Source organism: Pleurodeles waltl, chromosome 7 (genome assembly GCF_031143425.1).
Source record: "Pleurodeles waltl isolate 20211129_DDA chromosome 7, aPleWal1.hap1.20221129, whole genome shotgun sequence".
NCBI classification, from domain to species: domain Eukaryota; kingdom Metazoa; phylum Chordata; class Amphibia; order Caudata; family Salamandridae; genus Pleurodeles; species Pleurodeles waltl.
In genome coordinates this window covers 4957728-4983138 of record NC_090446.1, presented here as the reverse complement: position 1 = coordinate 4983138, position 25411 = coordinate 4957728, and the positions used below count along the sequence as shown (strand labels likewise).

Here is a 25411-nt window from a genome sequence, read left to right as displayed (position 1 = left end):
ATGTACACTGGGTAAGTGACATTTTCAGTTCGATGGCATCTGTCGCTGTAGATACACATGTTTTGCATAGACTAGTAAGCAGTTATCTCCCCAAAAGCGGTGGATCAGCCTGTAGGAGTGGAAGTAGTCTGAAATAATGTTCTTAATACGGCTTGACCTACTGTGGCTTGTTGTGCGGATAACACGTCTACACAGTAGTGCTTGGTGAATGTGTGAGGCGTAGACCATGTGGCTGCCTTACATATTTCTTGCATTGGGATGTTTCCTAGAAAGGCCATGGTAGCACCTTTCTTTCTGGTTGAGTGTGCCCTTGGTGTAATGGGCAGCTGTCGTTTAGCTTTAAGGTAGCAGATTTGGATGCATTTAACTATCCAACTGGCTATACCTTGTTTTGATATTGGGTTTCCTGCATGAGGTTTTTGAAATGCAATAAATAGTTGTTTAGTCTTTCTGATGTTTTTTGTTCTGTCAATGTAATACATTAATGCTCTTTTGACATCTAATGTATGTAGTGCCCTTTTAGCTACGGTATCTGGCTGTGGAAAGAACACTGGAAGTTCCACTGTTTGATTTAGATGGAACGGTGAAATAACCTTTGGCAAAAATTTAGGATTGGTCCTTAGGACGACCTTATTCTTGTGTAGTTGTATAAAAGGTTCCTGTATTGTAAACGCCTGAATCTCGCTTACTCTTCTTAGGGAAGTAATGGCGATGAGAAATGCCACCTTCCAGGTTAGGAACTGTATTTCGCAGGAGTGCATGGGTTCAAAAGGTGGACCCATAAGTCTAGTTAGGACAACATTTAGGTTCCATGAAGGAACAGGTGGTGTTCTTGGTGGTATAATTCTCCTAAGGCCCTCCATGAATGCTTTAATGACTGGTATCTTATATAGGGAAGTTGAATAGGTAGTCTGCAGGTATGCAGATATTGCTGCAAGGTATATTTTAATGGAAGAGAAAGCCAGGTTAGATTTTTGTAAGTGAAGCAAGTAACCCACTACATGTTCTGGAGTTGTGTGTAATGGTTGTATTTGATTAATATGGCAGTAGCAAACAAACCTCTTCCATTTACTTGCATAGCAGTGCCTGGTGGATGGCCTTCTGGCTTGTCTTATGACTTCCATACATTCTTGGGTAAGTTGTAAGTGCCCGAATTCTAGGATTTCAGGAGCCAGATTGCTAGATTCAGCGATCCTGGATCTGGGTGTCTGATCTTTTGGTTGTGCTGTGTCAACAGATCTGGCCTGTTGGGCAATTTGATGCAGGGTACTACTGATAGGTCTAGCAGCGTTGTGTACCAGGGTTGCCTTGCCCAAGTTGGTGCTATCAATATGAGTTTGAGTTTGTTTTGACTGAGTTTGTTTACCAGGTAAGGAAGGAGAGGGAGAGGAGGAAAAGCGTAAGCAAATATCCCTGACCAGTTCATCCATAGGGCATTGCCTTGGGACTGTTTGTGTGGGTATCTGGATGCGAAGTTTTGGCATTTTGCGTTCTCCCTTGTCGCAAACAAGTCTATCTGAGGTGTTCCCCAGAGTTTGAAATAAGTGTTCAGGATTTGGGGGTGAATTTCCCATTCGTGGACCTGTTGGTGATCTCGAGAGAGATTGTCTGCGAGTTGATTTTGGATCCCTGGTATAAATTGTGCTATTAGGCGAATTTGGTTGTGAATTGCCCAACGCCAAATCTTTTGTGCTAGCAGGCTTAACTGCGTGGAGTGCGTCCCCCCTTGCTTGTTTAGATAATACATTGTTGTCATGTTGTCTGTTTTGACGAGAATGTATTTGTGAACTATGATTGGTTGGAAAGCTTTTAGTGCTTGAAAAACTGCTAGAAGTTCTAGGTGATTTATATGCAGTTTTGTTTGATGTACGTTCCATTGTCCTTGTATGCTGTGTTGATCGAGGTGTGCTCCCCACCCTGTCATGGAAGCATCTGTTGTTATTATGTATTGTGGCACAGGGTCTTGGAAAGGCCGCCCTTTGTTTAAATTTATGTTGTTCCACCACAGAAGCGAGAGGTAAGTTTGGCGGTCTATTAACACCAGATCTAGAAGGTGACCCTGTGCTTGTGACCATTGTGATGCTAGGCACTGTTGTAAGGGCCTCATGTGCAGTCTTGCGTTTGGGACAATGGCTATGCATGAAGACATCATGCCTAGGAGTTGTAGTACCATCTTTGCGTGTATCCTTTGTGTGGGATACATGCGTTGTATGATGGTGTTGAAATTTCGAATTCTTTGTGGACTTGGAGTGGCTACTCCTTTTGATGTGTCTATTATGGCTCCTAGGTATTGTTGTACCTTGCGCGGCAGAATTTTGGATTTTGTGAAATTGACGGTGAACCCTAGTTTGAAGAGGGTTTGTATGATATGATTTGTGTGATTTGAGCACTGTATTAACGAATGGGCCTTGATTAGCCAGTCGTCTAGATATGGGAACACATGTATTTGCTGCCTTCTTATGTGTGCAGCGACTACCGCTAGACACTTGGTAAAGACTCTTGGTGCGGTTGTTAATCCGAAAGGCAGTACCTTGAATTGGTAATGTATTCCCTTGAATACAAACCTTAGGTATTTCCTGTGCGATGGGTGTATTGGTATATGGAAATAAGCATCCTTGAGGTCTAAAGTTGCCATGTAGTCGTGTAGTTTTAGCAATGGCAATACTTCTTGTAGTGTGACCATGTGAAAGTGGTCTGATCTGATGAAAGTGTTCATTACTCTGAGGTCTAGGATTGGTCTCAGCGTTTTGTCCTTCTTTGGTATCAGAAAGTATAGTGAGTAAACTCCTGTGTTTATTTGTGTGTTTGGCACTAATTCGATTGCATTCTTTTGCAATAGTGCCTGCACTTCTATCTCCAGGAGATTGGAATGGTGTGTTGTCAAATTTTGTGCTTTTGGTGGTATGTTTGGAGGGAATTGTAGAAATTCTATGCAATAACCATGTTGGATAATTGCTAGAACCCAAGTGTCTGTAGTGATTTCCTCCCATGCTTTGTAATAATGATTTATTCTTCCCCCCACTGGTGTTGTGTGGAGGGGGTGAGTGACATGTGAGTCACTGTTTAGTAGTAGGGGTTTTGGGGCTCTGAAATCTTCCTCTATTTCTAGGGAATTGCCCTCCTCTATATTGTCCCCGAAAACCTCCTCTATACTGTCCCTGGTAACTGGACGGTGTTGCTTGTGAGGTGCTGGCTTGTGTGCTCTGACCCCAAAACCCCCCTCGAAAGGGTGTTTTACGGAATGTGCTGTAATTCCCTCTGCTCTGCGGGGAGTAGAGTGCGCCCATGGCTTTGGCAGTGTCCGTATCTTTTTTGAGTTTCTCAATCGCTGTGTCCACTTCTGGACCGAACAGTTCTTTTTCATTAAAAGGCATATTGAGAACTGCTTGTTGAATCTCTGGTTTAAATCCAGACGTTCGGAGCCATGCATGCCTTCTGATAGTTACAGATGTATTAATTGTCCGTGCAGCTGTATCTGCAGCGTCCATGGAGGAGCGGATCTGGTTGTTGGAAATGGTCTGTCCCTCCTCAACCACTTGTTTTGCCCTATTTTGTAAGTCCTTGGGCAGATGTTCAATGAGATGTTGCATCTCGTCCCAGTGGGCTCTGTCATAGCGCGCAAGTAGTGCCTGGGAGTTCGCGATGCGCCACTGGTTTGCAGCTTGTGCTGCGACTCTTTTACCAGCTGCATCGAACTTGCGGCTTTCTTTATCTGGGGGTGGTGCATCTCCAGATGTGTGGGAGTTGGCCCTTTTCCTAGCTGCTCCTACAACGACAGAGTCTGGTGGCAGCTGTGTAGTGATGAAAACCGGGTCTGTAGGAGGCGCCTTATACTTTTTTTCCACCCTTGGTGTGATTGCCCTACTTTTGACCGGCTCCTTAAAGATTTCTTTTGCGTGCCGGAGCATACCAGGGAGCATAGGCAGGCTTTGGTATGAGCTGTGGGTGGAGGAGAGTGTGTTGAATAAAAAATCATCCTCGACCTGTTCTGAGTGGAGGCTTACGTTGTGAAATTGTGCTGCTCTAGCCACCACTTGAGAATACGCGGTGCTGTCTTCTGGTGGAGATGGCTTCGTAGGGTATGCCTCCGGACTGTTATCTGACACTGGGGCGTCGTATAGGTCCCATGCGTCTTGATCTTGGTCACCCTGGCTTATGGTGGTGTGAGCTGGGGAGTGTGATGGAGTTCGTGCTGGTGAGACGTTAAGCACGGGCGGAGGAGAGGGTGGTGGGGTAACTCTTTTCACCACTTTTGGTTGTGGTGTCTGTTCAGTTTGGAACTCCAACCTTCTCTTTCTTCTAATGGGGGGAAGGGTGCTTATTTTTCCTGTCCCCTGCTGTATGAAGATACGCTTTTGCGTATGGTCCACATCAGTTGATTGTAGCTCTTCCTCAAACCTATGCTTTTGCATTTGGGAGGTTAGCGAGTGCTCTTCTGTATAAGAGCCTGAAGCTGGGTCGCTTGCAGTTTGTTTCGGCACCGAAACCTTGTCTGCGTGTTTTTTCGGCTCCGAGGTGACTTTTTTCTTTTTCGGGGCCGAAACCTCTCGGCGTCGATCTTCTTCGGTGCCGCTGTCTCGGCGTCGAGCCGTGTCCACACCGGCATCTCGGTGTCGAGGCTTGTCTCCAGCCCTTTCTCGGTCCCGAGAAGGCTGCGTGCCAGTGTCTCGACCGGAGTCGGACGATCTCGGCACTGTTTGGGCCTTTTTCGGTGCCGACGGTCGGTCACCGAATTTATGGGTGGAGCCATGGCCTGATGGCAGTGGCGTCCCCTGGGCCTTGTAAATTTTCCTCTGTGTGGTTTTCGACGTGTTACTCACGGTTTGTGTATTGTCGAATCCTTCGGAGTCCGATTCTTGGATCGAGAAGGTACCTTCCTCTTCCTGCTCCTCGAACTCTCGGTGGGCTGTCGGCGCGGACGCCATCTGAAGTCTTCTGGCTCGACGGTCTCGGAGTGTCTTTCGGGACCGGAACGCACGACAGGCCTCACAGGTGTCTTCACTGTGCTCAGGTGACAGGCACAGGTTACAGACCAAGTGTTGGTCTGTATAGGGGTATTTATTGTGGCATTTGGGGCAGAAACGGAACGGGGTCCGTTCCATCGGCGTTCTTCAGCACGCGGTCGGGCCGACCAGGCCCCGACGGGGGATCGAAAAACTACCCCGAAGGGCACCGGAGCTCTTCGATGCGGTGTTGAATCTAAGTACGCCGATCCCGAACGCAACAATACCGACGAAAATCTTCCGAAATTAGCTAATTTTCCGTTCCGAAACTCGGAGCGACAGGAACACGTCCGAACCCGATGGCGGAAAAAAAACAATCGAAGATGGAGTCGACGCCCATGCGCAATGGAGACAAAAGGAGGAGTCACTCGGTCCCGTGACTCGAAAGACTTCTTCGAAGAAAAACAACTTGTAACACTCCGGCCCAACACCAGATGGCGAGCTATTGCAAAACATGCGTATCTACAGCGACAGATGCCATCGAACTAAGTTGTTATGTCTGCCCCTTTACTTATAACACTCAAGAAGTGGACATAGGTGAACAAAAAACTTGGCAACTGAGATCCCATACTAACTGTCGGACCAAGAACTGTATCTACATGATTACCTGTCCATGCAATCTGAAATATATCGGCATGACAACGAGAATGGTGAAAATTCGTATTAACGAACACCGGAGCACCATTAGGTGCAAGAGATCATCCACTAAACTAACCAACCATTTTATCGAAAAACAGCACACCCCTAATGACATTAAATGGTTTATTCTAGAAATTATAAGAGGCAATATTGACAATACAAAGAGGCTTTTTGAAAAGGAACAACGGTGGGTTTTCAGACTTAAGACACATTTAGTTGGCCTAAATGATGATATTCAATGGACTAACTTCATCCATTAACCACCTCTCTCCTTTTTCATTACTATGACCAAACCTTGAGCTATTTAGGACAAGGTTCGTTATTTGGAAGTCCCCCAGACTGCACTGAATTTTGCTTCCCTGCATTTAACTACGACTTTATTCGCTAGTCACATACACACCAATTTGTATGTTTGCATACTCTCTATCTATTTCACGAAAATCTTTCAATAATTGTTTTGATTTTATGGTTTGCAAGGTAGGGCTTAGATTGTTCAACCATTCTTGTCATACTTCAATATGGCCGACACCTTCAGCCCGCAATTTATGTATCTACATGCCAAGATGGCCACCATCTTTCTGCCCCAGTAGAAACTAGTCCTTTTTTCCTTTTTCCTGCTCCCCCTGTTTGCTCTTATACCCCGTGGTGACAGAGAATCTTCGTCTCCGGGGTGAAGAACTTGGCGTAGGTTTATCGGCAGTGTCCATAGACTTCTAAAAGTAAGTGTTTTTTCCTAAACATGCTAACCATATTTCTGAGTAACCGGCGTTACTGTGAACCCTACGGTGTGTTCTTTTGCCGTGTTTTTTGCCGTATCCTTAAACCGGCTACCTATGTTATTACATAGATACCCGAGACGCGGGTTTTCGAGGTTTCTACCTCCTCTGTGTCCGCGCACACAGACACAGTCAAGGGCGACGCGTTTTATTCACGCGCCCCCTTGCTTTTCGGTACTCTTCCAAAGTTGATGGACGTTATTAATCTTACGCGCTCCTCTGACCGGTAACGACGAGCCAGCGCACATAGACACAATCAGGGGCGACGTGTCTTTACTCGCGCACCTTCTATATTTCGGCATTTCGGCTAGAACTAATACGCGCCTCTAATTTCGAGCGCTTTTCTGACCGGCAATAATGAATTCATTTGGTGTGTCTAGATACTTGCAGGAGTGACGCGTGGTAACCGTACGCCTCCTCCTTCCTTTTTTTACAGCGCTTGCACACGCGCTTGTTACACACACATTTCTTCCCCAAAATAAAAAGAAAAATTATTTTTTACACTTGCTGGGCCTTACAGGTACATTATCCCCCACTTAAGAGTCTAGCTGTGCCTATATTTACTCCCAACATTAACTTACCTATTCTAAGCAATTTCGTTATATGTATGGTAATGCAATAGTCAGTTCTCTGCCCCTGCAGACTAGATGTCCTTCTGGGATATCTTAGGCTACTTGTTAATGGATTATTTGAAATAGTGTTATAATAGTTACGCGAATATCTTTATGAATTAGTGAGTCTCTCAATAATTGTGTCTCTTATGTCCCTTTACTTTGTGCATATTTAGATAAGAATTGATTGATTTTTTTAGCCTGACCTCCCCCGATGTGACCCTACCACTAATTTTTGGAGGGTAAGCTATTTTTAGTGCACTTTGATTTACCTTAATCACTTATATACCACTTGGCACTAGAGTGTATTTGCACTTCCATTTGGGGTTGCACTAAATTTAATATTTTGTTGTTTGTTTCATATTAACTGTGGTTTCTTTTCTTCTACATTTTTGTAGGTTTTTTTGACTGTTATATGTGATAACTTCACAATTTAAAGGATTAGGTATGTTACTAGGTCCTGACGAATCGCATAAGGTAATTCCTTGGTGACAAGCGAGAAACATGTTGACCAATTATATAGAGTGACACAGGGGACCCTGTGTGCTCCGTCCTTTGACGTTTATACCTTCCTAGCTTTCATGGGAATTACGGACATTATCCTACCAATTCCCAACTTTACTCGATTTTAATCTTGTCAGAGGTAGAGTCATGAGTATTAAAATTTATACATTTTTACCTCTAGACATTTTTTAACCTTTTCTTATTTACCAATCCTTCACTTCATTTCTTTTTCAACCGGCCACAACCGATTCTTAAAAGATCTCCGGCAAAGAGCCCCCTGGCGGGGCCCGTCAGGCATTGCAGTGCCGGCCTGACGAGGAGCTGGCCCTATGATGAAGCATGTCACCGGATGGTGAGTGAGGGCTCTTGCTTCGATTAAGTTCGCTTTTCAATGATTTGTTGATTTTTTTCCTCGAAAGAAACCCACGACACTAGGTGGAACCGTGTGTAATCTTTTTTGATTTCACTTCCCAGGTCTGCCCACCATTTTCATAAGGCTGTGGGCCTGAGCACAGAGGCCTTTTACTGCATTGCAGAATACAAGTGTGTATTAATCTCCTGGTGGAAGGGGGGTGAGCTGTGTATGGCTCTGGAGGCGCAGCACAGTCGGTGCTAGAGGAAGATGTCTAATGGCGAGCAGGGGGTGTGGGCCTGCAGGTATCGCCGGGACAAGAAAGTGCCATCTGAGTAAAGGTCGCCCATCGTCTTGAGGCCCAGCCTGTGCAGCTCATCGGCCATGGGGGCAGGGCTGGGTTATCAGCGAAGGAGAGGTTGGCAGAATAGAGACCGTCCAGTCGGGCTCAGCAGTAGAGATAGCACCAGGCCCAGACAGTGCACTGAACTGTACAGGCGTCCTCAAGTAGTGCAAACTACTGTGCTCAGGGGGCATGTGCCTCCATCGTCCGTCTATTTAACAGTATGAGGCAGGTGTAGAATAGGGTTACCCAATAGTGTGCAAGATGTGGCTGTGCACAGCAGCAGTACAGTTTAATGTCAGGAGCGCACAGTTCCCATTCTTCAAAGGGCAGCGTTAATACCCGCCAGGCCAGCCACAGCGGTCTGCTAGCGCACGCCAGCTGAACTGATAGTAAGCGAACGTGCCTAGAGGAATCCCTAGTGAGTGGGACCGGGAGGTTTACAAAAAGAGAAGTTTCAGTAGACAGAGGCAGTCTACTCCACACCAGGAGTCGCTCCTCCAGCCTGTCTGCTGCCCTGCCACAACTCTCTGAACAGATCCGAGTGATTTCTCTGATAATATGAATCCCTAAATACAGGACAGTGTCAGATGACCACTCGAGGATGGTACTCGATGGGGGAAGAGTTCAGTGCACTTGTAAGTGGGAAGCGTGTTGTTTTCAACCAATTAATTATAACTCCAGTGATGGATAGATTCACGTAGTAGGGGTGCAATGTTCAGGGCTGGGTTTCTCACATATACAGTGACATTGCCTGCGTACATGGACATAAGTTGTTGTGGTATGTTGCAGAGGCCATGTTCAGTAGTGTATACAGTAGGTTGATCCACTGGAGGAAGCCTGGGCTAAAGTCAATGCTCTGAAAGAGGGTAAGAAAGTACGACGACTACAGTGAACCAAATGCTTTAGTTGCATCGAGTAAGGAGCCAAAGCTGGGAGTTGTGGTTTAACGTACGTAGTACTGCAAAATAGGGTGCAAATGTTATGGCTTGACTACCGGCCAGGTACAAAGCCCGACTAGTCCGGTCTCACAATCTCGGCTGTGATCATTTTTGTCAGGATTTTATTATCCACATTAATCATGGCGAGAGGCTGATATGAGCTGGAATCAATCGCTGGTTTATCAGGCTTACGGAGCGTGACCAGGAGGGCTTCTCTTGTGGTAAAGCACATTAAGGTCCGCTTAGAGCCTCCGTTTTATAATACACATTTTAAGTTACCATTTCTTTTCTGTCAGTAACCTTTTACATTGAGTTTCATTTATGTGATAATGTACTGAGAAATCACTGTGCATGTCTGTTTCTAGTAATCATTGATGCCATGCAGTCTGTATACACCCTACAAGGCTGAGCAAACAGAATGTGATGCCTTAAATATTCTGATTTCCTGTGGACACAGCTCCCGGTTTGCTGACATTTCATAGCGTCATGCCTGTTCCTCCCACAGTGTGGCACGCATGGTGTTTGTGTTATATAAACTGCCTGAATATAGCGCAGTGGCAGAGTAGAACTTCCCCTGGGATTGTCCTGGAACGTGACACGCATTGCCTAAGATGCAGCTTGGCTGACTGACCAATCTCAACCCTCCAAAGGATGAATAGCCTGCACTACACCAGACCAGCTTCCTGTCGTCCTGGTACATCTTATCCAGGAATGAGGGTGGGGAGGCAGGAAGCATGAACGGTTACTGAAGAAAGTGAGAAAGGAACGGGGTGAGGGGAATATAATAGCAAGATAGCTATAAGACACATGCACTTTTGTAGAGTGCTTAAACAAAAATAAAAACGTAGTGCCAGAAACATGAGCAGTGGAAGGACACAAGTAATGTGTCCATGCTCCAGGGGAGGGACAAACATAAGAAGAGGAAGGAAAGCCTACTGTAGCTGGCGAAGAAGCAAGCACCCGAAAGTGTCAATGAAGCCAACCAATAGTAATCAATAAATGGGCTCTCAGAACACTCTCACTTATCAAAGTGTCTTACAATAGACTACGCATGCGCTCTTAGAATATATATGAAAGAAAAGAAGCCAATTCATATTTAAAAAAAAGTTACTAGTAGAAAACTATGGGGCTCACATTTTTTATCGAAGAAGAAAGAAAATTAGGTATTTATTAAGCCCTAGATGAGCAGTTGGTTTCTAGAGCAGAAATTGGAGTTTGACGATAGCCCATTATACTGACCTGCTTCAGCTTCTAGATTTGCACATAATCTGGGCTGGTCCCATTCAACAGAATTAGTTTATTCCAAAAATCTATTTACAGATGGCTGTGGCCTAAACAGACTCATCACCCAACACTGACATCTGTTCCTGGGAAACCAAGAGCACAATGCATAATGCAAACAAGTACTGGTTGTGCCTGTGAGTGAGGTATAGCTTTGGCAATCAGATGGAGGTGGTGAAGGGACAGCGGGTGGATAGAAAATAGACGACAAAGCCAGCTACAAAAGATTTATTCTTTAGAAGGGCTTAGTCTTGGTTCTGGCTCAACATTCTGTCATTCGGGGCAAATAACTGTTCCTGTGCCTACTTAAAATGAATGTTTCCCTGTGCAATGTAACGGGTGCCCGTGTAAAGTCCTCCAACACCTTCGGCTTTGTGGTATACAAAAACTCCAACACAAAAAAATTCAGAGGCTTTAATGCAGCACAACGGGACAAAGCACTACAATGGGTGGGACCACACGGAAAGAACAAGCGGACATACACAACCGGAGGGTGCAGAAGACAGAGCCAGGTACAAAAGACGCACTCTGTAGATTGCCTCAACAAAAAGAAGAAAATAATTGGCTCCCAAAAGCGCAAGCAGTGTAAGGAGACAAGTACTTGGGCCACGCTTCAGGGGGCGGTCACATGCAAGGGGAGGAAGCGCTGACAGCAGAGATGAAGAGGCGGAAGCACGCAATCGAGAGTGCCTTTGAAACCCACCAACGGTAAGCAATGGGCGGTCTCGAAGCCCAATAACAGGAAACAAAATGTCTCAAAAGCGCATCTGAGGGCTATGCTTTGCAAGACTTAAAAACAATGGCTCTATCAATCAACATCTCTATTTGTAAAATGGCAGAATGCCCGTTTGTTTTGTGTTTGGACTAAGACCCCAGGACAGAGCCTCTTTCCAGGACCCGTTTGGTTGACTCACCGACTTTACATTAACGATATTCTTGCTACTACTCTTAATGATTATAAACGTCAATAAAGAGCCCAGCTAAGGAAGGAAAAGGGACTTAAAATCGGATATAATGCTGTTGTTCAGGGCTTTGGGTGTTGGAATATGTATGTTTTTTTATTTTACTTTATGTAACTCATGTTTATGTTACCTGTATTAACAGTCCGAGGCACCTGAAGCTAAACAGTTTTTGAGTTAGGTGTAGGGATTAGAACCACGGCCCACACATCTGCTCGCTCATGTAAAAGACTTACTGAAGATGGTCCGGCGGCCCCGACATCTTAACCAGTTTTAATTCTGTGGAACAGCCCTTGGCACGGGAGTACTCGAGAACGCCCTTCATGGGATCCGTACGCAGGTACTTCATCAGATCTTCAACACTAACCGATCTGGCAGGTTTGGGGTTACAAGGGGTTGGTCTGGCAGAAGAAAACACATCCTTTGTGGGAGGTTGTGTTTTTGGCACCTGTAGACACAGGGAGCAAGCGATACAGATTTAGGTGCAGGAACGAGCACTAATTCTGCTCCTTATGTTGCAGACTGCAGATAGCAGCTGCTGCCACCAATGCAAACAGCACAAATGCAAACAGTGAATACCCACTAATGCAGGAAACTCCTACCGCCCACGGGTAAATGGAAAGGTTGCAGCATACATGAGGGAGCAGGTCACTAGCCCATTTACCAGAAGAATGCAGACTGTGCATGGAACCAGGAACATGACTACAGCATGGGAACCACAACCAGCATGATGAACAGAAACCGTGTCAGCAGCATCAGTGCCACAACCAGCATGCAGAAAATAACAGAGGCCAAAACAAGCAAGCAGAAGCCGTTGAGAGGACATGACCACCACAAACCACAGGTAAAACAATGAAGAAAGCACCGTTACAACAAACAGCAAACAGAAACAATCACAACAGCATAGCTGCAACAAATATCAACTTGAAACTATGACGAGAGAAAGAACTGTTCGCTAAACATATAAAAACCATGGCGAGAGGAAGGAAACCAGTAACAGCAAGAAGACACTACAGTGAGACAATGGTTGCTATAAGCGGCACACAGAAACCAAGGAGATAACATAGTTCAATAAACAAATAGAAACTATCAAGAGACTATGATCACAAAAAATAGCAAGCAAGAAGAAAGCTCGGAAAGAGGGTGCCACAAACTGAATCAGGAAATCACACAGAGCATGGGTACCACAGACAGCAAGCTGAAACACGGCAAGAAGATTAAACAGCACACACACACAATGGCAAGAGGATGGTCATCACAAACAACCAGCAAGAACTTTCGGATTGCTACCACACGCAGTAGGCAGACAAGCAGCTGCAGATGGGTTGGAAACAATGAACAGCAAGGGGTAACCACAGAAAGAGGAGAGTTACCACATACACTATATAGAGGACATTGTTATAAAGATGAGTGTCGCTATAAGCAGCATCCAGAAAGAACGTACACAACACAGCTATAACAAGTCACAAGCAGCATGCAGAAACCATGGAAAGAGAATGGATACCACAAAACAAATGCGGAAACAATACCGCGAGACTACTAACAGCAAACAGAACCTTCAGAGCATAATTACCACAAGACAAGGCAAAAATCAATCATTCTTGGAACATAGGTACCGCTAACAGCAAGCAGAAACCATGGAAAGAGAATGGTTACCACAAAACAAATGCGGAAACAATACCGCGAGACCACTAACAGCAAACAGAACCTTCAGAGAATAATAACTGCAAATACAAGGCAAAAATCAATCATGCTTGGAACATAGGTACAACAAAAAGCAAGCAGAAACTATGGAGGCAGAAAGAGTACAGAAACATCATACCAAACAAACCCATCAAACCAGCATGCTTAAAACAGCAAGCAGAAACTAAGGAAAGAGAATAGAGCAAGTAGAAAAAAATAACAGTTACTATAAATGGCAAACAGAAACCATGTGTAAAGGGCTACTACCAAAACAAACAGAAACCGTTGGGGGCATGGTTACAGACAGCGGAAACCATGGAGACAGGAAGGGGCCCACCAACAGCAAGCAGAGCATCTAAAGAGAACATGGGTATCATAAAGAGCAGGAAATAACAGAAAACACTAGCAGAAACCACTGACAGCACTGTTCCCACAAAGAAAAAGCATGGAGAGAGTATAGGTAAGCAAGCAGAAACCGAATCAAGCGGAACATTACTACAAACCGCAAGCTGTCTGTACCTTTTCTGAAACGACTAACCCGCCTGGTTCTTTTTCCAGCTCCTTCAGTGCGGCCTCGGCAGCCAGCTGCTTTGCCACCTTTGTGCTGTTGGCAGAAACTGCTGGAAACGTCCGGTTACCAAACGTTACACAGAAGCTGAACCTACAAAGAGTGCAGAGATGAGCATCAGCCACTCCCAGAAGTAAATACTGGAACCAGTTAATGTGAAGAAATGTTACATTTGACAGCAAGAACAGAAACACAAGTAATTATGCCTTGCACAAGGGTGTCTGAGGCCTGCCAAATTTACTCAGCACTCAACAACATTGCCTTCACTTTTCATGTCATTTATCAGGTACATGAACCTACAGAAGGTTAACATGTGCATCCCTAACTTGAACTTAGAGAATGCAAAGTGATGCATCCCTAACAGGACCGGCCATAGAATATATGGCACCACCGGCCCTTCTGCATCTTCTCACCGAAGGCTCAATCCATTGGGCAGCATCAGAGCAGGTGCACAAGTACTTCAAGCAAAAGGAAACCTGAAGTCTGAAGTGATACTTGTATCCACTGCATGCCCAACTTTCTTCCTTCACACCAGTCCCTTTACCAGGAACAGCTTTTGATGCTGGGCTGAAGTAGATGAATGAGGTTGCATAAAGGAAGAATTAAGAATATCACATTTACCAAACGAATATTTCAAAGTTATTCTTACTTCCTAGCAGCTTCAGTCCTAAGCATCGGAAGATCGTTGAGAATGACAAAGTAGGTGAGGAGGAGGGCAAACGACAAGGCAAAATAACTTCCTGCATTTCCTGGTTGCCTTGGGTACCAAATCTAAAGCTAATATTGAAAGAAAAACTGTGGAGTCCACTTCCAATGACTGACACCACGCAGACAGGGAATGTGCCACAAACGTAGATAACTCCATCATGAAGGGCAACGTCTGAAAGATGTACAGCATACGGCGATGTGTAACTCCATATACTTAGAAGTGATAAAGCTGCTGGATGGGCCAGTTGGATCCTGGAAAGTACCAGGTCCCCGCACAGTATGCAGCACTACAATACAACTTATCATAGACGCGCCTCCATACACAATCTAATGTTCTCATGCATACGCAAATGTCACAACTGTGTACACAAGCCATGGGCACTGAACTCACATAACCTCAGCCTGCTCACTACCTCGCACTGAGAACACATTCATCATCGCTCACTCTTCCGCGATTCCACAGCTGACATGGCTAATTTCATGGCCACAAGCAACCTTGATGGCAACTTTTTAACAGAGGCCTGTGCCTGCCCACCACACAGACCTGTGCCCGCCCTCCACACAGAGGCCTGTGCCCGCCCTCCACACAGAGACCTGTGCCCGCCCTCCACACAGAGGCCTGTGCCCGCCCTCCACACAGAGGCCTGTGCCCGCCCTCCACACAGAGACCTGTGCCCGCCCTCCACACAGAGACCTGTGCCCGCCCTCCACACAGAGACCTGTGCCCGCCCTCCACACAGAGACCTGTGCCCACCCTCCACACAGAGACCTGTGCCCGTCCTCCACACAGAGACCTGTGCCTGTCCTCCACACAGAGACCTGTGCCTGTCCTCCACACAGAGACCTGTGCCTGCCCTTCACACAGAGACCTGTACCCGCCCTCCACACAGAGGCCTGCGCCTGTCCTCCACAAAGAGACCTGTGCCCACCCTCCACACAGAGACCTGTGCCCACCCTCCACACAGAGACCTGTGCTCCCCTCCACACAGAGACCTGGACCATTCTGGTTTCATAAATTAAAGCAACCGAGCTCATCCACTGGGCAAAATCAAAGAGGAACAGGCACTGCTGTTGTCCACCAATTCACACAGCCCTGGACAGGACTTCTACTGCCACCTTGAACTGCTAGGAGCTTCTTGTTAGTGATTCAGTTTAACACATCTGAAAGCAGACTGAACAGCTTTGAGAGCTGAAGGGTTAGTATACAGAAGTCTTCACACTCAGTAACTTTATTTCAATAACAGTTCTCACAAGGAGTCCTCTCATCTCTTCCATAAGGTCCAGTGGTCGGCAAGGTCTCCTCCTCCTAGTCTCTCTCACCAGCAGAGCCCGTCCCACAGAAAAACATCAGGTACCTATTAACAAAGAGAGAAACAAATAGAAAAACAAGAACAGTCTTGGACTTTTATGTGACCAGCTTCTTAGTAATTATCCTGCATATTCCTCCTGCCTCTTTTCCTTCTCTATATTTTCTTTCCTGTTCCTTGGATTCTATTTATTTCTCAGATCTGTGCTTGGTAGTGTCACTAATTCCTAGTCCTACCACGCAAACATAGGTAGATTAGGAGGTGTAAGCCTCCTCGTTCAAGGGGTCTCAGGCCATTCCCTCTTGATCATAAGGGCAAAAAAAAAAAGAAAGACAAAAAGCTGACGGAATAGAGGCCGCTATCCTTGGGGTGGAATCCAAATTCTTATCATCAAGGAACGAACGACATGGTCATCAGTTGCATATTAAAGTACCTAGCAAAAAAACAGCGCCCGCTCCAGCTCCCGGGCCTCCCACAGGGCGGTGTGGGAAGTAGGAAATAACGCCGGAAGCTATTGCCATGGCTAGGACAGTAGAAGCGCAGCATGAATTGGGTACCCAAACTGGAGATGGCTTGAGGGCAGACGCTCCAGGGAAATCCACTGATCGCTGAGACACTGGTTGATATTATCAGAGACTATATACAAATCCACCAAAACCGGTCTGCCTAAGACATGGAACTACCTAGATTCTTGTGATAATGCAGGTCTGATCTGGATGCAGACATGTGGAGGAGAATGCCGAAGTGATCAGGGGCCTATAGCTGAAGAACATGCGAGGGTCCATCATAACAGCTTTGTAAAAGCATGGCCAGAAAATTATCCCCACATTCAACAGAAACATCTAGTAGCCAACAAGCAGGAACAGCCGCCATACGACCAACACCTCGCCGTAAATTACAGTGGCAGTATTGAATAAGGGTAACCAGTCCGATGATTGCGCTTTATACAGGCCTATAACTTTCCTTAAATGCAGAAGTTAAAATTTGTGCGAAGGTACTTGCAACAAGACAAAGGAGAACGATCAATACGGGGATCAGATTCAATCTGAGGAGACTTTGCGGGTGTATGAGATACACAGAGGGAGTCGCGGAGCCAACAGAGCTGTTGTCAATAGACTCCACTACGAGTTCAACAACCTGGAGAGGCCCTTTATGTTTGGGGTCCTAGAGAGGGTGGAGATAGGGCTGCAATACAGTCAGTGGATCAAACTATTAAACCTTAAACCTGAAACCCATGGCACGGATGACGATGAATGGCCCTTGGGTGAGCCCAGGTCTACTGGACAAGGGAAGCAGACAAGGGTACTTGTTATCCCCAATGATTTTTGTTATGGCCTTGAAACCTCTAGCAGATCAAACAGATCCATTGGTGAGGGGATTAGGTGGGAGTAAGCATGGGTACGGGGATAACATTCTACTCTACGCTATTACTTAGCCAAATACTTGGCAAATATTCCTGATACCAGATTAACTGAGAGCAATCCATTTTATATCCACAATGGCATGGCCTCTGAAGGTCACCTGCCTCCTGGAGGCAGAAGATATCTGGGTATCAGAAGATGAAGAGGAATTCCTTAGTTGTAACATACAGACACTGTCATACCAGATGAAGAGGGCGCTGCCATTATCCTTTTTCAGTCAGTGGCGATCTTTAAGATGGTCTTAGCTACACCCAAATTCCTCCATCTTCTTCAAACTAAGCCGTTCAAGATGCCGCCTGACTTCTTCAGGTTGGTAAAGGTGGAGATCAGGCAGCTCTTTTGGAATGGAACGCGCCACGTACTGTCCTTGAGAAACTGATGAGGGGTTTACAGTGGGGCACTAAGCTTCCAGATGTAAAAAATACTGCTGGCCAGTACAGCTTAAGGGTCCATTAATGGGCCTTTACCCCAGAGGAGGCACTGGCCCGAGGGCCTACAGGCAGGCTATGGTTACAAGAGGCTCTCTGGCAGCTTTGTATGAAGTCACGTAGGCCATGGACACATCTGAACACTGCACTTGCACCTTGGAGAACGGTGACTAGGCATCTAGGACTGGAGGGAGTGCTACTGAAAGAAATGACATTACGGACAGCGATGCACTCAGAGGTGAGTAAACCCCTAGGGATTCCTTACATGGGATCACATGGAGATCAGCAAGTTGGGCTACACATGGAAGGGTAGAGCCCGAGATCGACCACACTACGAGTTAGATGGCACGGAGGCCTACAGATACAGGCAAGTTAGGCATGCACTGGCAGGTCATATTATCATAAAGGACTCCATCATAGTGGACTCATCCCTGTTAGAGGAAAGGGTCCTAGTCTCACTGACATACAAGAAAAGAAAGGGTCAACAACTTTCTGAACCCCAGGGTGAAGCTGAAGAGTGACTGGGAGAGAGGTACAAATGAACCGGAGGAGGGACGGACGGACACAGCAGACAGAGCAGGGCTCAACTCATACCAGTGCGGATCCGCCCCAGATCATACTGCAGAAAGTGGGGAAGATCAATAAAGACAAAAACAGAGGGGGCTGCAATCAAAGCGACACCTTGACCCATAAACTACAGTCCTGCCCACAGACATTACGCTTCTGGGAGGAAATAAGAGACAGTTTGGGGCAGGAGCTGGAACACAAAGACGATTCTACTAAGTTAATCCTACTTAATGTGTAAGGGGGGGGGGAGGCCCAGCACATACTCAACACTGTGAGTCTAAGCCTAACAGCAGGAAGCCCCCTTAACCCAACCCTCCTCTGCCCCAGTTAAATTCCTGGAAGGAGGGCACAGACTGGCTCATGCTCGCTGAGAGGCAAGGTTACATGGACACAGGGTGCCAGAACTGGGGGGAGAGAACATGGCAACAGTACAGGGAGATGTTGTTAATATTGCATTTACCTCAAACAATGCAGGATATTGTACTCTGAATTATGGAAGTGTTGTCTGACCTGGCTAACACAACTGGAATACTACTAGGCCCAAAAGAATCTAGAAGTGAGCATCTGTCTCTGATAAGAGTGGAATGCGATGGTGACTATACCAAATTAATAAAATGTTTTAAAAAACAGAAAAGATGGTTTGTTATCCACAAAGTTTTGTGCACAACGCAAAACACCTACAGGCAGGTCTAGCAGGAAGGCACAAGTACACAAAGCCGTCAAAATCTAGGCAAAACTACGAAATGCATTTACAGCTGTGATCTCAAGTTGGGAAGACAAACGATGGATAAAGTACTCGAGTGACACAGTTGAATGAAGGGCACCTTCGCAACATTTCAAACCTGCAGCCTTGGAGGTGAGCAGGGTCCAGGATAATGCTGTGGTTGACGTCTGTTCGTAGGGGGCAGCACTGACTCCTACATTTGGTGAGAAACATATGTTCCTGATGCCCGCTCCATATTGTAGTAAGCAAGACATCAGTCTTCCAAGGGATTCGCTGGTGGAAGTTGTGGTTTACTGGACCTGGATGTTGTACCCTCTGAAGAGACCTGAGGAGTCTGACCGAACATCAGCTCACCTGAAGGATAATTTTGTAAGATCGCTTTGTTCTGCCTAACTGTAAAAGAAGCTCTCCCATTACAAGTCAGTGACTCAGATTCCAGTGTCTTTTAGGGAAAGGAGAATGGAGTGGGCCGTGACAAATGTAAATATACCAGTGCGTAGCTGTCATTACCTACTGCCGTTCCACGCTGATGAACCTCTCGGTGGGGTTTAAGGACACCTAATGGCCAGAGCTGCTGACTTTGGAACTGGGGTACTGGACTTCAGTCATCATCTTGAGAATATGGACAAATCAATTACTCTTCAAGTAGTAAAAAAAGTTTATTCTATTCTGGTGCTCGTGTAAAGCACCAATACCCAAGGGTCACGGTTGTGCTAAGTAAACCTGCAAAACGAAAAAGGGGTTGGAGATTTATTGTGTGGAAAGACTCTTGTGCCTTAATGTATTGTCACTGAGGGGTAAGAGACGTGTCCTGTCACTTCTGCAGGAGAGGAATGTAACAGCGCTGTGGACCACACTAGCATTACCCCGGGGGTGGTGGAGAGACAGAAGTATTCTTGCTCCACAGAGGCGGAGGGTGTCGCTGTGATAGGCAGCAGGGAGAGAGCACCATTGGTAAATGTGTTATGTTGGTTTGTTGTCCATTGTCCAGCCCAAAAAAACACTAGGAAGGGAAGTGCCAAATTTGTAAAGGTGGAGCACCCAGGGTCCAACACCACTAAAGGTGGGAAAATAAGCTCAGTTGGGCCTGGTCCTGGCCAGGCGCAGAATTACTATAGATTGGGCTAGTCAAGCGTCTCCGACGGTGAACAGATGGAGAACGGATTTGTCAGAGAGGGTAGTGGTGGTGGAGCGTAGGCTCAGATTAGATGAACGTGCTGAAAGAGACCGGAGGATCTGGGAAGGATGAAGGGGTGGAGGAGGGATTTGGCCCGGATTCTTGTGTGTCCACAACAGGGTTTGCCCACGTGGGACGTGTGAACTATGCAATGAATCCTAGTTCAGCCGTGGCGTCCCCCCACCGCCTCCCTTGGAGGGGGACATCTGATAATCCTGGCTATAACTGTGTAGGCTTAATCTGTGCCAGGGTGTCACAGATAGCAATTTCAACTGGGTAGTGAAGGAGGCATATTAGTCAGGGGTGGGGAATTCCTATCGCCTGACACTGAGGCAAGTTGATTTCTGTCAGGGGCAAGAAGATTTAATGTCTTTTGTCCGACGGCAACTAGAACTAGACAATAAATCCAAGTAAACAGGGACAAAGCTGCAACACTTTTGTGCTCGCAGCCAAAAACAGGAAATGGGTATATTGGCCCACACACGTAGGCAGCCTAGTAAGAGACGAGAAAGAATGCTTGGGCAAAAGTACGCAAATTTATTGCATTTTCATTTATTGCATTTTCCAAGTATGGAGAAAGATTTTTCTAATGAAGTGCACACGCCCAGGTCGAACAAAAAGTGCTGGGCTTAACCAAAAGCCAGCAGTTCAGAAAACTGAAAAATATGAAGGTGAATATTGACAGGAGCTCCTCCAATGCACCTCGGTACTGTACTCTCTGAAATCGAAGTACTGGACACCACAAGCAGCTCTGCTGGGACACCTAAAATCTGAGTGAAAAATGCTCTGCTTTTTCTATATGCGGAATCACAAACAACATTGCCATTCCACCTGCATTGATGGATACCCCTACTTCTGCACTTTGATCACTGGTGTAACTTCAGCACAGCTGCACTTACAAACTTTTTTCTTCTTTAGCCACATGGAAAAAGTCCTTTCCCTATAATCCCATCAAATTAGGTGGTTTTTTTCTCCCCCACTGCCACCATGGACACAGATTTTGTCCGACTTTTCATATGAGTAAATATTTGGCCATGTCCATGATCAGAATGGGCTGTGGGAAGCTTTGTGAATACTCCCAAATGCATTATTTTGTGGGTGTGTACAGACTTCCCAGGGCATTCCCACCCTGAAACACCCCCTTCTCACACCTCAGAATATATTTACTCAGAAGAAAATGTAGGTGTAAGTGAATCTTTTTACAAGTGCACATCTATAATTTGATGCTAACAAACTGAAAAGCTGCGCCATTTGCAAACCAATGTTGAAACAATCATTGGCAAACTACAGACCCTTAAGCAGCCAACGAGACTACGGTTGTCCAACATGTGCCAAGGGGCATCAAACCCATACTAGATTTATAGGATTATCACATAAAATAAATATTCATTTATTTTATTGGCACTAACGTGGGTAGTCAGTGGTAATTCTGAAAGTCTGGCCATGGATTCCGACCTGCCCTCATTGTCCCACACTTGACATCTTTGCCACATAATCCAATTTTTTTTTTATAACCCATCCCCTTCGGTAACAAACATTTTTATTTCTTAAGCATTTGTAGAATGCCCCTCATCAGAATAGAAACTGAGTGGCTTCTTCCAGCCTTCTTGGAAATACACGGGTTTCTTTGCAGGCCGCTTCTCTGCTCCAGTCAGTCCCAAGTGAGGCACATGTGATGCAAACCGCTCCTGTAGGCACTGCCTTATGCATACATGACTGCCCGTGGTGCCAAGCACATCAAGGGCACCAGCCTGTCAGCAAGCTTTGTGACTATTCTGTTGGCACAGACGCCTTTGACTACTTCGGTATAAAAAGCATCAGGAACTGGCCAGAGCAGACTAACACCATGGGAACAGGCAGGCGGGATGTTCCCTGCAACACGGTACCCGGTCCACAGGACCTGTGCAGTGGCGCCTGTGCCGGGGCTGCTTGTTATACAATGTACAAGAGGGGAAGAACTGAGCAACAGAGGATCTATTGCTCAACACAGCTTTAGAAGCAAACTTGTTCTATTGTTAGAGCTGCTACAGCAAACACAGAATACAGCAACCCCCTCACTAGCAATGGGCCAACTACCAGCCGGCTGAGCACTGCCCCAAAACCTTTGCTGCAGCCTGGTCCATCCCACAGTAGCTGGACTGAGTTACTGGTCAGTCCACCACTAGCAGAGATTGACTGTGACTGACCCTTCCTTTTTTCTTATATCTTCATTCACATTCGGGCAGGCCAGCCCACCCTCGTTTTAACATCAGAGGTAATGGACAACAGAAAACCTATGGTTGCCGCACATTCCTATAGTGACAAGTATTGTTGTAGGTGCTCATACATTCTAAACATGTCTGTTGTCACACATGTGTGTCGGGACAGGAAAACCTGTACCCGCCAATAAACTCTACGAAAAAATGCGAACAGAGCACACAAAAAGAAGTATCCCTCTAATATGGGAAATTCCAATAGTCATACACATTCAAGTGTGTGATAAGTTATCCCTAAAGTGGTATCAATAACGAGTATACTATTTGAAAAGTGAAGAGCTTAAAACAAAAAACTTTTAATACATAAATCATAAAATTTTAGATATAACATAAATATGTTTACATAAGAAATTGTTAGTGAGGAATTAACATTCATCAAAACATTACACAGATATAGAATCTGTTAGTAAGTGGTTTGGTCCCCTACTATAGTCATTTCAAAGTCCAAAGCACAAATGGTTGTAGGGGTGGAAATTATCCACTTTGAAGATAAGGAAGCAAAAAGAAATTGTCTTCATCCAGGTAGATAGAATGATTATCCAGATTCATCCAAACTCAGCCGACACGTGTTTGGTCCCACATGGGACTTTATCAAGGCTTGCTCCTTTTAGCATAGGTTGTTTAAGGGCGAAATGTCCATCCAAATGTAATTCAAAAAGTCACGAGGAATCTGTAGTAAGAAACTCCAATTTAGGCTCTATAAATCCAAAATTCGCCTGACATCCAAATATAGGGTGCCTTCAAAAGTATTAAGGCGTCTTGAAATCGGTCCTTCCGTAACGGCTTCCAGAAAAAAATAATCCTATATTTGGATGTCAGGCGAATTTTGGATTTATAGAGCCTAAATTGGAGTTTCTTACTACAGATTCCTCGTGACTTTTTGAATTACATTTGGATGGACATTTCGCTCTTAAACAACCTATGCTAAAAGGAGCAAGCCTTGATAAAGTCCCATGTGGGACGAAACACGTGTCGGCTGAGTTTGGATGAATCTGGATAATCATTCTATCTACCTGGATCAAGACAATTTCTTTTCGCTTCCTTATCTTCAAAGTGGATAATTTCCACCCCTACAACCATTTGTGCTTTGGACTTTGAAATGACTATAGTAGGGGACCAAACCACTTACTAACAGATTCTATATCTGTGTAATGTTTTGATGAATGTTAATTCCTCACTAACAATTTCTTATGTAAATATATTTATGTTATATCTAAAATTTTATGATTTATGTATTAAAAGTTTTTTGTTTTAAGCTCTTCACTTTTCAAATAGTATACTCGTTATTGATACCACTTTAGGGATAACTTATCACACACTTGAATGTGTATGACTATTGGAATTTCCCATATTAGAGGGATACTTCTTTTTGTGTGCTCCGTTCGCATTTTTTCGTACAGCCCACCCTCGTAACAGCACTTTGTGCAACTGCGTCACACCACCCCTCATCCAGGCAGCAACCTCTAGAGTCTGGGAAGTGTAGGGGGGTTGGCTTACTTGAGGACAGGCCAGGTGCAGGTAATAAGTGCTCAAAGTGTGCATCCTGCGTGCGTGTGTGTGTGTGTGTGTGTGTGAGTGTGTGTGCGTGCGCGTGCAGGGCATGCGGGTCTCACCAGTGTATGCAAGCATGTTTATGTGGAGGAGGAATCTCTGTGCTTGGGGTGACTCTCTCTGTGTCAATGTACAGGGTATTGGTTGTGTGCCTACGGGAGTTCTGGGCACGGTGTAGGTGTGTGTGCAGGATGTGGAGGTGTATCTACGTCTGTCCAGGGCATGTGTATCTGCAGCGCGTGTGTGTGCACACAGTGGTTGTGTGTTCGCCTCGGTCTACTCTGTGGGGAGAGATGTGTCTGTCAATAGGCAGTGCTTGGCTCTCCCTACAGTGGGTGTGTTTGTGTCTGCACAGAGCAGTACGTCTCTAAGGATGTGCGCCTGCATGGGGTTGTGTGCATGTGCAGTAAGTGACACATCAGTTTGTGCATCTGTAGTGTAGTTATGTGTCTCTGCAATGGGGAAGTTAGAGTGTGCAGTGGGTGTGTTGGTCTGTCCTGGGAGTGTGTCACTGCGGTTGGGTTGTGTGTATATACAGTGAGTATGTCAGCAAGGCAAGACGAAAGGGGAAGAACTGATCGGGCTGCAAGCAAACCGGGCGTCTTGGGACAGACAGCACCTCCCCAAGTGCACAGAATCTCTCAACCATTTCTTTTTACCACAATAGTAAGGTACTCAACCTTAACGTTGACTTCACAATAGCATGCTATCAGAAGATTATATACAAAATAATGAGGACCGAAATATTGAGAAGGTAATTGGCAAGTAAAGGTTTACTGTTCTTAAATCCAGACTCTATATTTGGTGGCATGACGCTGCTATGGCAGATATTTCCACGTACAGCCAGAATGGAAGGAAGTGCACATTAGCTGCACTTTGCTTTTTGGACCAATATGTCCAAACTACTATATCTAAAGTCAGTTATGCAAGATCATTTTTTTGTTGCGTTTTAGTACTTAAGGAGAAAAACACTTTACTCAGAAAAAGCCTAGATTTAGTTTAATCGTTTTGCAAATCATTGATATCGCTGGTCAGTTTTATTAAAAACAAAAATCCACTGATGTTTCTGTCCACATAAATGATCTGAGAATAGGTGGGACAAGTTGATTGTCTTATAGGACATAAAGATTTCTCTTGCATTTTTGTACCATGGACAATTACATTATTTTAAAATTGCCACAAGACTGTGTGGTTCAACATGGCTACCCCCCTCCCCTCCATCCCTGTTGCTGATGGCCGCGCACTGTGTGTCTTCGGTTTCACCGGCTCTCCCCGCTGGCACGCAAGCGTAACACCCAGAGCCCATCTTCCTCACAATGTGCTGGGGTACGACCTCTTTGCTGCAATTTCTACCTAGTGTGTCAACATATGATTCAGATAGATACTGGAAATTTCGATAACTAAAACGGTCAGTTCTCATGCTGTATTGAAAATGCGAATAAAGAAATAAATAAAAAAGTCCTGACTATTTTCTGTCGGCCCTGACTCCAACTAAGGTAATGGAGGTCGGCATCTTCTCCATCTCAGACAATAGAAGGCGCCATCTTTTCAGATTTTTGCAGAGTCATTGTCATATCTGCCATCTGATGCAGATGTCGTTGGACCGTATCTCT

General features: G+C 45.5%; 1 protein-coding gene across 2 annotated transcripts in view; it reads right to left on the bottom strand.

Moving 5' to 3' along the window:
• LOC138303500 (double-stranded RNA-specific adenosine deaminase-like) overlaps positions 1-25411 on the bottom strand; it is a 105604-nt gene that overhangs the window by 27981 nt on the left and 52212 nt on the right. For both annotated transcript variants that reach the window (XM_069242681.1, XM_069242682.1), the window contains exons 5-6: positions 13612-13753; positions 11646-11857 (exon numbers count right to left, since the gene is read on the bottom strand). In XM_069242681.1, coding sequence (XP_069098782.1) covers positions 11646-11857; positions 13612-13753 — 354 coding nt within the window. The remainder of the gene's footprint in view (positions 1-11645; positions 11858-13611; positions 13754-25411) is intronic.